Source organism: Phoxinus phoxinus (assembly GCF_949152265.1).
Source record: "Phoxinus phoxinus genome assembly, chromosome: 13".
Lineage (NCBI taxonomy): Eukaryota > Metazoa > Chordata > Actinopteri > Cypriniformes > Leuciscidae > Phoxinus > Phoxinus phoxinus.
This window is the reverse complement of record NC_136888.1, coordinates 9,519,968-9,532,811: the sequence shown is the minus strand read 5'-3', so window position 1 is coordinate 9,532,811 and position 12,844 is coordinate 9,519,968. Positions and strand designations below refer to the sequence as shown.

Here is a 12,844-nt window from a genome sequence, read left to right as displayed (position 1 = left end):
GAAGTCAGTTTGGACACCAGCGTTCTTTAAAATATCTTCTTTTGTAATGAAAGAAAGTCATAGAGGTTTGGAATAACATTTTTTGATACTTTACTGTATCACATAGTAATGAAGAAGACAGTGATTCTCAAATGCTACTAAATTAATTTAATCACTAATCCTTTTACAGCCCAACATTAAAAACTAAAACCAACCATCAAAGATACATAAATATATATTCTGGAGTTACAAATGTCAAGTCTGTATAATTAAATGAAATGTTCTAGAAAAAACAAACAAAAAAACAAATTCAGCTACAGTATAAGTACCATGATGAGGTTATTTTTATACAACTAAGGCTAATAATGCCTTTTAGAAATAGCACCATAATTAGGATTGTTGTTTTTATACTATGAAATTACAAATTACATTTCATTCTTTCACACACGTATACATCATCTCATAACACTACCATTCAAAAAGTTTGGGGTTGGTACAAACTACTTCGTTTTCTAGTCTCTTATGCTCACCAAGACTGCATTTATTGGATAAAAAATACAGTAATATTATTCCAATTTACAATAACTGTTTTCTACCGGTATTTTGATATATTTGTCATTTATACCTGTGATACAAAGCTGAATTTTCAGTCTTCAGTCACATGATCCTTCAGAAATCATTCTTATATGCTGATTTGATGCTCAAGAAACATTTTATTGTTTTGAAGACTAGAAAAGTTAAAAAAGAACAGCATTTATTTTAAATAGCCTTTACTGTCACAATTTATCAAATGTGTCCTTTCTGAAAAAAAGTATACATTTCTTTAAAAAAAAAAAATGGTAGTGTAAATAATTCTAGGAGTACAAATAGAGAATGTATTGTCCAGAGTTCAGTATATCCTGATAAAAGATCCAAAGCTAATTATTTCACACTGCTTGCTACAAAACAAATAGTCCACAAAACAAATTTAAAGCTTAAATAATATAAAATATGTATGATCAGCAAGATTTTTAATTATTAAGCTGATTGGGGAGGTTAAGGATATAATTGAACCATGTAAATCTTTGGTTTACTTTACCAGGAAAACTGCAAATACCGTATTTTCGGACTTTTTTTCATAGCTTGGCTGGTCCTGCGACTTATAGTCAGGTGCGACTTATATATAAAAATTACCAAGATTTACTCGTCACAGGATCGCTGACGGCCCCAGATTATTATTGTTTAAATTCACTCGTTAAAACACGCCCTGGTAGTTGCCAAGGAGATGAATATAAATTACTTTGCAGACGGACCTTCTTGGTGTTACCGCTTCATGCAACGCAACCGCCTCTCTATCAGAGCACGGACAACGTTGTGTCAGAAACTGCCAGCAGACTTCCAAGCTAAGATCGACAGTTTCCATGAGTTCGTTGAAAAGCAGGTAACTGAACACAACATGTCACCGGATCATATTATCAACATGGATGAGATCCCCCTCACATTTGACATCCCCATGGGCCGAAGTGTCGCAGAGAAAGGGCAGAAAAGTGCGAATATAGTGACAACTGGTCATGAAAAATCACACTTCACAGTGGTGCAGGCATGTTGTGGAGATGGATCGAAATTGCCACCGATGGTCATTTTTCTCCACAATTCAAAGATAAAATAAAAGCTTGCAACTCCATCCCTGTCATCATCCCTGGAGGCTTAACCAAAGTACTCCAGCCACTCGACATCTCAGTGATCCGGAGCTTTAAGGCAGTCTTGCGTCGCCTGTGGGAGGAGTGGATGGTGGATGGAGAGCACAGCTTCACGGCAACCGGGAGGATGCGCCATGAAACTTTCCAGCAAGTCCTTGGATGGATCGACACAGCATGGACTTCAGTGACAACCGAAACCATCCTGTCGGGATTCAGAAAGGCTGGAATAACCGGAACTGATGCCGACTCTGACGACAGCCCCGCAGAAGAGGAGATGGCGCTTCATCTTCCTCCGGAGTTAGCGGAGTTGTTCAGAAGCGACACAGAGGATGAAGAATTCAATGGATTCAGTGATGTGGAATAAGATCGCGGGAGCTTGGTGAACTTGCTTTACCGATAACTGTTGGACTCGCTGGCTTGTTATGTTAATTTATCCTATTCAGCCTCTCAGGTATGTTCTTTATGCAATTGTGTAGCTAACTGTTAATGTGTAACGTTAACAACATACCGGACACATATTCAGCCTGTTGTTCTGTGTGCTATTGTGTACCGGTAGCTGAATAACTTAAATGCCTTCTGTTTTAATAAATTAAAGTCTGTTTAAATAACTTTTTCTTGGCCTTGGATTTTGTCAAATAAATTTCTAAATAAATGCGACTTATAGTCCAGTGCGACTTATATATGTTTTTTTTCTCGTCATGACGCATTTTTGGCCTGATGCGACTTATACTCCGGAGCGACTTGTAGTCCGGAAAATACGGTACATGCTTCTACATATGAAAAAAGGCAGACAGATTGACTTTCAGTAATCTCAGTGAGTTACAGAGCCCAATTACCATTCCTTCCATTAGGCCCCAAAAACTTCAAACACATGATGGCAGATGGAGATTAGTTTGCTTGAGACATTCTGGAGTCTGATCCAGTGAAGTTGAGCATCGCCTGAACCAGCTCTGGCAAACCATAGTCGTGTTTCCAGCCCCAGTCACTGCGGGCACTGGTGTCATCGAAGATCTCTGGCCAGCTATCAGCTAGAAGAAAACACAAACACAGATGTCACACTGACCTGTGTTCAGCTTGGAAAGATAAAAAGGGACAAAATTGCATTGTCTGCTGAATGTGTTTTTTTATGTCCACCAAATATCATAATGCTTGCTTAAAGTGCCACTATTATGCTATTTTAAATGTTCCTAATTTCGTTTTGAAGTCTGCTACGATAAGTTTACATGCATCCAAGGTCAAAAAACACTTTAACTTTCTCATAATATACATGGCAGCATCACCTCTTTTCTCAGTGTCTGAAACGGTTTAATCAAGGATGTGGTCTCTCTAAACCCCTCATTTCCTGGCAGCCAATGAAGCTTGCATTATGCAAATTTGTTACAAATCTATGTAGGTTCATGCAGGAAGTAAGAATGAAATTACTGACAACTCGTGTCAGGCAGTTCAGAATCGATTCTTTCATTTAGGAGACAATAACTCTATTTGTCGTGCTCTTTGAAACATGGTAGACCTTTATATTTTGCAAACTACATGAAAGGTAATATTCAAAACTTAAAAAAATGCAACCACAATTGATATTTAAGAGAATTTTAAATTGGATTTCGACTGATGTGTCAGACCCTTACCAATGGCCTGTCGAACTGGGTCAATCTTATATGTGACCTGCAGGTCTGGCAGGTGCCTCCTGATTTCTTGTACCAGTTCCTCTGGAGTGAAGCTCATGGCGCTGATGTTGTACGTGCGCATACCGAGTACCTCAGCAGGAGCTTCCAGAACCTCCAGTGTGGCTTTCAGACAATCCTCAATGAACATCATGGGGAGTCTTGTGTCAGGCCTCAAATTGCACACAAATTTGCCCGTTTTCACAGCATCGCGGAAGATCTGGACAGCATAGTCTGAGAGAAGAGACAGAATAAATGGAGGTGAAGGGTTTACATAGACGCATTAGTCTTCCAGACCAGTGTTATTAATCATACACTGTTATACCATGTATTATAAGTCAGCATGAAAGCAAAGTTGATATAATTTTTTCTTTCTATTGTGACGTGTATCCGAGTGAAACGGCTTCTCCAACAAGAAAAATGTAGGGCAGGACTTGATTTTGTCATCAGAGAAGAGACGCTGCAAGAGGGGGAGGGGAAGTTATTTTGATTAAAGATTATGAGGGTGTCACAGTGGCTGTGTCCGAAAATTGATAAATACTGCCTTCTGAGGACGCATTTCAAGGTCGGAAGGCATAAAGGCACGTCCGAATGCAATGTTAAGCCCCTTTCACACAACGCGTTGATCCCGGGAAATTGCTGCGAAATTGCCAGAATGCCTTCTGTGTGAACGCAAACACGTCCCGGGATTGATACCGGGATCGATCCCGGGTTGGGGACCTAGTAACATTGCTGGGATCAGTCCCGGAACGCGCCCTGTGTCAACAAAAGCCAGGATTAATGCCGTAAGGGGTGTGTCGTAGTGATGACCAATGGACCAATATATGTATCCTTCATTGCCTTTGATATCCCAGAATCCTGTGCTTTCCATTCTGTGAGTTGAGCTAAAAAAATAAAGATAGCTTCTGAAAGTTGCGGCTGGTCGTCAGTTTGTGTGTAAATGTAAATTTTTGATCAACGGTTTCCACCTACGATGTAATTTCTAGCGAGAAATTACTCAGTGCCTCCAGAAAAACAAGATTATGCGATCGCATGATTCAATGCATAATCAGCCAAAGGCCGCATATTTATGCGGGGGGCGCATTTTTTCAAATACGCCGCACTTTCGCCGCATACATTGCAGATTTCCACGTGCAAAATATGCGGGCTTGCATGATTTCATAATCCCCGCATTTTCGTTGCAAAAAGTCACATATCTTAGCAGAAAGTTGAAAAATGTTGCGTTTACTTCACACAAGCGCAGCCATTTGCCCTGTTGCCATGGGAACGTTATGAAGTGACGTAATTGCGCGACATCTTTGAAAAGCTGCAAACCCCGCAATTCTGATGAAACCATGATGAAGCCCGCAAATCATTCTCATTTGCCAACAAATATAAGCGCAAAAGGCCGTGCAAAGCAGTTTCCCAGTGCGTTACATGACAGTGGGGGCAAATTATTTTGTACTCCGTGCAACTGCACGTTGGACCACAGGCGGAAGTCGACGCTGGACAACCACTTTGCCACTTTGTCATTTTTACAGAAGTTGTAGCATATTCATTTTGTAAAGCTACAGAACTTGTTCGACTCATCAATGTTTTGTAAGTTTGAGCCATGTGTTTATTAAGGTCTGAAATAAAACATTGTTTTAATATAAAACAATATTTCCAGCACTTTATGTGAGGTAGTATGCTTGCTTATCATAGGAAGTAATAAGAAATTACTCTTTACATTAAAGTAGTAGCCTAGCGAATAGGCTTCATCAAACCGCAATTTTTGCAAGTTCCCACAATTTCATTGCATAAAATTGCATAAATACCCCGCATATTCCATTGCATTTTTTAAGAAAACGTGCCGCATAATCAAGGATTTTTGCCCGCAACAATCACAAAAAAACTCTGGAGGAGTTTTTCTGGAGGGACTGATTACTATTGCAGTCATTAAATATTCTCTTAGTTTTCACCAAAGCTCGCTCTATTTTGCTGTAGATCATTAAACCATTACGCTGCCTCAGAAGTCTGTCCGAAATCAGTTTCGTGAGGTCACTTTGTGCGCAAACGCTGCCTGCAAGTCATTGCCAGCAGCCTACGTTTTCAGATGCAGCCAGTGTGTGGCTGTAATGAAGCGCATGACGTAGGAGCATAAACAGAAAAGTCTCTCATTATAAATCTAAAACCAAACACGCAGGAGATTACCAAGAATAAAGCATATAACACAACCACATAAACTAAGAATGACACGGAACAATGAACAATGAGGAAACTGAGAACTTAAATATACGGAGATAATGAGGTAACTAAATGAACAGTTAATCAGTAACTAAGGGAACTAAGCTGCAAAAAGAACACAGTCTAATCGGACAGGAAAAACTAAACCGAAACACAATGGCCCTCATTTATCAATCTTGCGTTGAAACGGGCGTATATGTTGGCGTAAGATTATGCTTACACTCCTCTCACCGCCTGATTTATGAAGCTGTGCGTACCTTTGAAATTCAGGTGTACGCAATACCTGCCCTTGATAAATGCCGCGGCTGAAAACGATCGTCATTAGATTAACCCTATATATTCACGTCTCCGCCTCCCCCACGCCCTCATTTTACGCCATGGACACACGGAAGACGGCAAAGAGGAGAAACTTCTCCGGTGGAAATCCAGTTTAAATCGCTGGTTGGTTGAGCAAATTACCTATCACAATGCATTATTTTACAGCACGTGTTTTGAAACTATTAGCGTTGAATTTCGCATGACGTCACATGTAATGGGGTGTACAATAGTGATGATGATGATGTGAATAATTGCATGACAATTTGTAATATTCTTCTTATTAGTATTACGATTTTGATTATTAATGTTAAATTATTAAATTATTGTTATTTAGAAGAAGAATGTCTTTGTTATTATTATTATTTGTATTATTATTATTTAAAAGAAGAAGAATGTCATTTTAATTATTTTGTCAGTCTGAATTATGTTTTGGTCATTGAAAGCCTTTCATTACTGAACCCAGTCCGTGCTCACGGACTCACAAAAATAAATAACTGAAGTTTATAATTTCTATGTTTGTTTGTTTTTTACAGTGAGTCATAATGTATCATATCTTTAGTTTGTCAGTGCGTTTTGTGGTGTTAGGAATTGTTTTTCTGCGCATTTCAGCACTAACTCAAAACGTGCGTACATGTACACCACTTCCTGAGCTGGCGTAGGATTTGAGCGTGCCGTACGCCAACAACCATATTGATAAATCGCAAAGTCACCGTGGTTTTGGGTGTACGCCAGGTGCACGCTGGAAATTTGGTGTACGCACTTTTCATAAATGAGGGTCAATGAAACTGAAAAGACTGAGATCATTACAGTAGATCCCCCTCCCAGAAGGTGCAACCTCGCGGCAATAATAGTCCAACTGTGGAGGGAGGGGGCTTTGGAGGAGGACCAGGGGCTGGCACCAGGTAGGATTAAGGAGGATAAGACAGCGGGAGAAACCAAGGTAACAAAGACTGTGGGAGCCAGGAAAGAGACAGAAGCAGGAAGATCTAGGTTGGGACGCAGAGCATAGCCAGATGACGAAGGCCCACACCGGAATTGAGGGAGGTGGGAGCCCAAACGGAGCCGAAGAGCCAATGAGACCAAGTGACACCGATAGATCAGGATGCTGAAGCGGAGCCAGGCACTGAGCTTGGTCCTCAGTCCCAACTAAGTCGGTGGGACTGAGGACCAAGTTGGAGTCAGAGCCTGACGGAGCCGAAGGGGTGGAGGGACGAAGTGCAGCTGAAGGACTGGAAGTCCGTGACACAGGCAGAGTGATGAATTACCAAGCGGAGCCGGAGGGACAAAGGAGCCCAGGGGAGCCATAAGGACAATGGTCCCAGGTAGATACAATGGAGGGAGGTGCCAAAGTGGAGCCAACTGGTCGACGAGCCGGGGTGGAGTGACAAGTTTGGCAGCTGAAGGCAGAGCCAGGAGATACCCTTGCCAAGGTGGAGCTGGAGACAGGAAGACCCGAGGCAGATCCACGCAGCAGAATGAAGTCAACAGTGGGGGAGCCGAGGGACTGAAGGGAGCCAGTAGAGGCGGGGCCGCAGGACTGGCTCTCTTTCGTAGAGGAGGTGGGAGAGGGAGGCCAGGGGGGACCATTGGAGACGCAGGAGACTTTAAGCTGGACGGGACCAATGGAGACTCAGCAGATTTGGCGCTGGGCGGGACCAGACTCCAGGGCGATGATTGGCTCAGGCATTGTCTCTGGCACTGGCATGGCGGCAAGCTCTGGCTCTTTGTCTGCGGTGGGCTCTGGCATAGGCTCTGTGCACGGTGTGGAAGGCAGCTGGCTTGGCTCTGGATCTGGGGGCTATTTCTACTGATCTTTAATTTATTTTTATTTCAAATTTTTTTTTAATACTTTAGTAGTAATTACTTTATTTCAGTTAGTTGCCAAGGCAACATTTCTAATTTTTTTAAAGTCCCCCTGTGGTCAATAATTTTATCCCTAAAAACTTATCTTTGATCACCAAAATGACATATTTAAGCGTTATTTTCCTTGAAAAAATGTATTCATGCCTTTAAATAGCTTGAATGTAACTCTACATCCTTGTCAGCTTTATTTAAAAGTGTGAGTTTACAACAACAACAACACTGTTCCAAAGGAGATACGCTCACCAGTAGTTCCTCCACCAGGTTGAGAGTCTGCAGAAATGATTCCTGGGTATCTGAGACAGCGGAAGTCAAGACCTAACCTGTGATGATAATACTGGAAAATACAATAAAGAAATGTGAATTGAATAATGCAGTGTGAATAATAACCAAAGATTATTATCATGCAAAACTTAAAATCCCTAAAAAATGTTAGGATTTGCAGGTGTTCTCAAATATGTACTGACCTCTCCCATTAGCTCAGCGTGAACCTTGGACACTCCGTAAATGGTTCGTGGTCGTTGGATGCACAGATCAGGGGTGGGGTTACGAGGGGAGGAGGGGCCAAAGGCTCCAATAGTGCTGGGGATGAAAAGACGGAGCCCATGTTCTCCGGCAATGTCAAGAACGTTGTGCAACCCTAAAGATGAGGAAGTTAGAAAAGAAACCTCTATGTACCTTACCACTAAAAAGTGAAAATGATACAAATAAAACAGATGTCAAACTAACCAGTGATGTTGACGTCACGAGCGAGGGACACATTGGCCTCTCCGACTGCACTCAGAAGGGCGCTGTAGTGTATCAACCAAGTGATGCGGTTGTTTACAACAATCTCACGCAAGTTTTTGTAGTCCAAAATGTCGGAATATATAAAGGGACCTGAAGTCAAAATTGACAATTAAAAGCCTAACATCATTTTATTTAAAAACATAAATATAATAATAGATTTTTGTTTGATATATATATATATATTAATCTATAAATATTTCTAAAATAAAGTGTGTTCAAATTTAAAATACAACTCAAAATGGAGAAGAACTGATGCTACCCACAATAAGTGAATATATTGACCCTTACCGCTTTGGTAAACATGATTTGGGGGTTTCCTGATATCAGACAGAATTACATTATATTTTCCAAACTCCTTCCTGTAACAAAAGATAAACAAAAATCTCATATTTAACAATTTAATACTACCAAAATCAAAGAGTGCAGTAAACAAGGGGTGCTACTCATTTCCTATTTGTGCATCCTCGTTTCCTTTCCTCGCTTCCTTCCATTGCATCTTAGCTCCACCCCCTTATGATGCGAAGGAAGGCGACACCTGTGTATCCTCACTCGTGAATCCACAGGAAACTTCTTCCCTCCTCGCTGTCAACATTATGTTCAGTTATATTCAGGTCATGGACTTTTAGTTTGTTTTCATTCCACACACGTGTTTCCTTGTCCGTGTTTCCCGCCACCGATCAGTCACCATGGACACTAATCACATTCATCACAGCTGCTAATCGTTTAGTTAATCGCCATTGTGTATTTAAGTTATTGTCTGTGTTCTGTCTAGTGTCCGGTATTTTTTGTGCGTTGTTTACAAGTTATTTATTAAACTTGTTACCTTTTAATTATCTCCATCTTCCTTGGATCTAATCGTGACACTCGGCGCAATTAGAGAATTTAATTTTTTTATTTATTTAAAAGGCTTCAGAAGCTGGGGTGGTCTCAATCTAAAGGCCGGAATTCACCACACAACATTTAAAATCTGGACACATTTTAAAACACTAGGCATCATACTCTTACAAACTTTGAAAATTATTAGAGAGAAAAACTGGGCATCACACACTAAACAACTGAGGATCAGTCACACACTACCAGACAACGTCATTCCGAACACAACAAACTCACAGTTTGCTAGGAGACAGATTACAAATAAAAACAACAAACTAATGATCTCCTCCCACTCACATTCTAAAAGCTTTTTAAAAATGTTTTAATACAAACTGTTCCCATCAAACACTACAAGATTTTCTATACAAATCTGTCAACTCTGACCAAAGCTAGTGAACATTATCAAAACTTCTGAAAGCGTTCAGTCTAGGGCTGTCAATAATGAGTATTTTGGTAATGTAAATATTGGTCATTTTAATGGTGAATTAAATAATGGGATCTTCTTTATTTTTTCTGAGGTGATAAAAATAGACCTTAGTGAACAACAGCCTTTAAAATTGCTTAAAAAGCATATATAATAACAAAATGTCAATAATAATAATTGGTAAAAAAAATGAATTATCAAAAGCAAGTAATCAGATGGTTTTATTGAACAACACTGTTAAAATACATAATGTAATATACAAACCAAATCAATTTACTGTATGTACATTATGTATTATAAAAAAAATACCTGCAGAGGGCGCCCAACAACCTGGTGATTGTTGTTGTTGTTACACTTTACAGCATAATCAAATCTTTGTTTATTATTGGCAAAACAACATTTAATTCAAATGTCCATTTAAATCTTTAATATTTGGCCTTTACGATAGAAATGCTACAGCCAACTTGTGGACATCAAAACATGCAAACTCGCGAGGGTGTAAACTTTTATTTTGAAATCGTGATGATGAATAACAATTTGCGTATTTGTATAAATTAAAAATAGACTGAGTTTGTGTGTGGAGCAGCATTTACTGTGAACGCAGCCGCTCTGAGACACGGGAAGAAACGCATAACCTGCACTCATGTATATTTATTTAACCGAATCGCAGTCTTTGTGATTTCACAATAGCACTCTGCTATATTATGATATTTAAATGGTTTTAATATCGTGCAGCCTTAAAAAAATGGTCTAATAATGCGGTTCATGGATTCTCATCTGTGGACTGCACCACTTCCTGTATTTTACCAGTTAATCGACACGGGTAAATTGCAATGGAGGGTCTTTTAAAATTGAGCACTCGAATTTAATCGAGAAACATGACAGCGCTAATTCAGTCTCACCTGAGCAGTTTGGCTAGACCCACTCCCAACTGACCCAGACCTCCTAAAATCAAAAACAGAGAGAAAAAATATGATTAAAAATCATCATTAGTCATATGTTACCATGGAGACTACATTTCATGCTTCAGAATGTGGTAACCAGGGAAACGTGACATCTAAAGGTTTATATAACATCCATTTAGGCCTCAAAGCTTAAACACACACAGTCACACACACAAAATCTTTAAAACAAATGAACATTACACAATAGCCACTTGTTTCCTGCACTCATACCGGTAATGAGAACTCTGGGATGGTCTGATCCAGAGGACACTGAGTGAAAACTGGCATCGGATGTGACTTGGCACGGAGAGAAACTGAAACTGCGAGCTACAACAGCAAGAGGCTGAAAGCCACAGACTGGAGCCACGTGAAGCCGCCGGGCCGTCCCACTCACAGCTCTAACACAGGACCGCATCTCCTACTCACTGCCAATACACACACAAACACAGCACATCAGAAATGCACATCCAAAAGAGTCACAAAATCAGTGTCAAGTTCAGAATCTGAAGCATTTTCTCCTTTTGCATTTTTCAAAAGCTTTTAAAATGATAATAGTATTTTAAAATACTATGATAATAGTCTTGATAGTCTTGCTAAGGGTCATTTTACAGCTGCATTATAGGATATGCATCCTAAAAACATATGATTAAATAATACAGAGAGGGACAGACATACTTTTATATATAAACTATAAGGCTAATGTTCATACAAGATGTAAAAACAGTATTTATCTTAGATCGTCGGGTTTTAAGCATGTAATTAATTACCATATTCATTGTTTAAGACTGAATGCCTGGGTCTGGGAAAAGAATACAACAATCACATCTATTCATAAAAGATATTTGAATATTGTAAGAAATAAATAATGAATAGTTTTAATGTGAACTTCTTCATAAAAAAAACCTACAAAGCTGTTAATTTGACTAAAAAGCAATATCATAAAAAGGGCATAAAAGCACCTGTGGCTGAAGAAGGCGAACGTGGTTTCACCAAGTGAAAAGTTGGAATCAGATTTGAGGGACAATTTACAGTTTATGTGAAGTTTAGGCTTACAACCAGGGTTAGGTGTTTCTACATCAGTGTTATAATCATTTCCCTCTGATTATAGGGTCTTTATCTATGAGTAGGTTTATGTTTAGATGTAGGGATAGGGTTAGGACTAAATTTTAGGACAGGAATGTTGTTCTAGGATCAACAAAATATGTTGATCCAGGAATATATCTTGGCAAAATCAAAAACACCGGTGCTGCCACCTTCTGGTCATGGCTATAACAGCCTAAAAAAAAAACTAAGACCAAAGTCAAATCCATTAGATTATTATTTAGTTCATAAAACTTAAATAATCACCACTTCAAAAGTCACATTATTCCCTTTCGTAGTCTAAAAAATAATTTTAAATAACTTACGTTAAATTAAAATGAATTCCGTTGCATGAAGGTTGCCTGTTGGTCACAGCAATGCGATTGTTGGAGGCTGTCAAACAGGACATTATTTAAATCCATGGACAGATTCTTCTTTGTTTATTTTCTTTGTTCAGTTCACAACTTTTATGAATTATACTTAGTTTTGTAGTTTGGACTCACATCTCTGTTTCCTTAAACTAGTGCACTTTGCAACCTAACGTGCCTCATGAACACAAACTGGGAGGAGACTGACAGTCTATTTACCAATCAACACCAGTAGCCTATCTACAAACTGCTTCTATTGTAACAACACACAGCCGGTTATCTGATGATGGATACATTTCACTTTTGGTTGCTACGTGTATCGCTTGAATTATTGCAATGTCTCAGTTTGGCGGAATGATCAACATTTAACGCGTGGCGTTACAATAAAACACATTCCTGCCGTAAATCACGTCAGTCTAATGCTGAATTTTGCGATCACGTGATGAAACCATCGATAAGAGAAACTTTGATTTACTCACCTTTTATACCACCGCCCTAATCCTCTGGAATAAATGGAAAAGAAACAGGTAAGGGAACCGTATGCTTACTATGCTACTAAAACTACATTAAAGTTCAACAGGCTTAGGTGTACATGTCTTTCACTGGACACGGACAGACACCTCAAGTTCATCCACCATCAGTATTGCATCAGCTACAGGTCTTA

General features: G+C 39.5%; 1 protein-coding gene across 5 annotated transcripts; it reads right to left on the bottom strand.

Moving 5' to 3' along the window:
* Positions 1–129: 129 nt before the first annotated feature.
* LOC307008769 (L-threonine 3-dehydrogenase, mitochondrial-like) lies at positions 130–12,844 on the bottom strand. 5 transcript variants are annotated; one of them, XM_079631910.1, is made up of 11 exons: positions 12,773–12,836; positions 12,660–12,683; positions 11,500–11,531; positions 10,964–11,157; positions 10,691–10,733; positions 8,780–8,850; positions 8,432–8,581; positions 8,170–8,342; positions 7,949–8,039; positions 3,284–3,553; positions 133–2,686 (listed from the first exon to the last, which is right to left on the bottom strand). In XM_079631910.1, exons 4-11 carry the CDS (start codon positions 11,145–11,147, stop codon positions 2,547–2,549), a joined length of 1,122 nt encoding a protein of 373 aa, XP_079488036.1. In that variant the 5' UTR covers positions 11,148–11,157; positions 11,500–11,531; positions 12,660–12,683; positions 12,773–12,836; the 3' UTR covers positions 133–2,546. The 5 variants fall into 5 exon arrangements, with proteins under 5 accessions (XP_079488037.1, XP_079488035.1, XP_079488036.1 ...); XM_079631911.1 differs by lacking the exon at positions 11,500–11,531 and having other exon boundaries at positions 130–2,686; positions 12,773–12,819; XM_079631909.1 differs by lacking the exon at positions 11,500–11,531 and adding an exon at positions 12,139–12,205 and having other exon boundaries at positions 131–2,686; positions 12,660–12,844.

Coding starts and splice junctions, on each gene's coding strand:
- LOC307008769 (XM_079631909.1), bottom strand. CDS start 11,147: ATGCGGTCCTGTGTTAGAGCTGTGAGTGGGACGGCCCGGCGGCTTCAC. Junction 10,734..10,963: donor TCCCAGAGTTCTCATTACCG/GTATGAGTGCAG, acceptor TTTTGATTTTAG/GAGGTCTGGGTCAGTTGGGA. Junction 8,851..10,690: donor GGTCTAGCCAAACTGCTCAG/GTGAGACTGAAT, acceptor CTTTTGTTACAG/GAAGGAGTTTGGAAAATATA.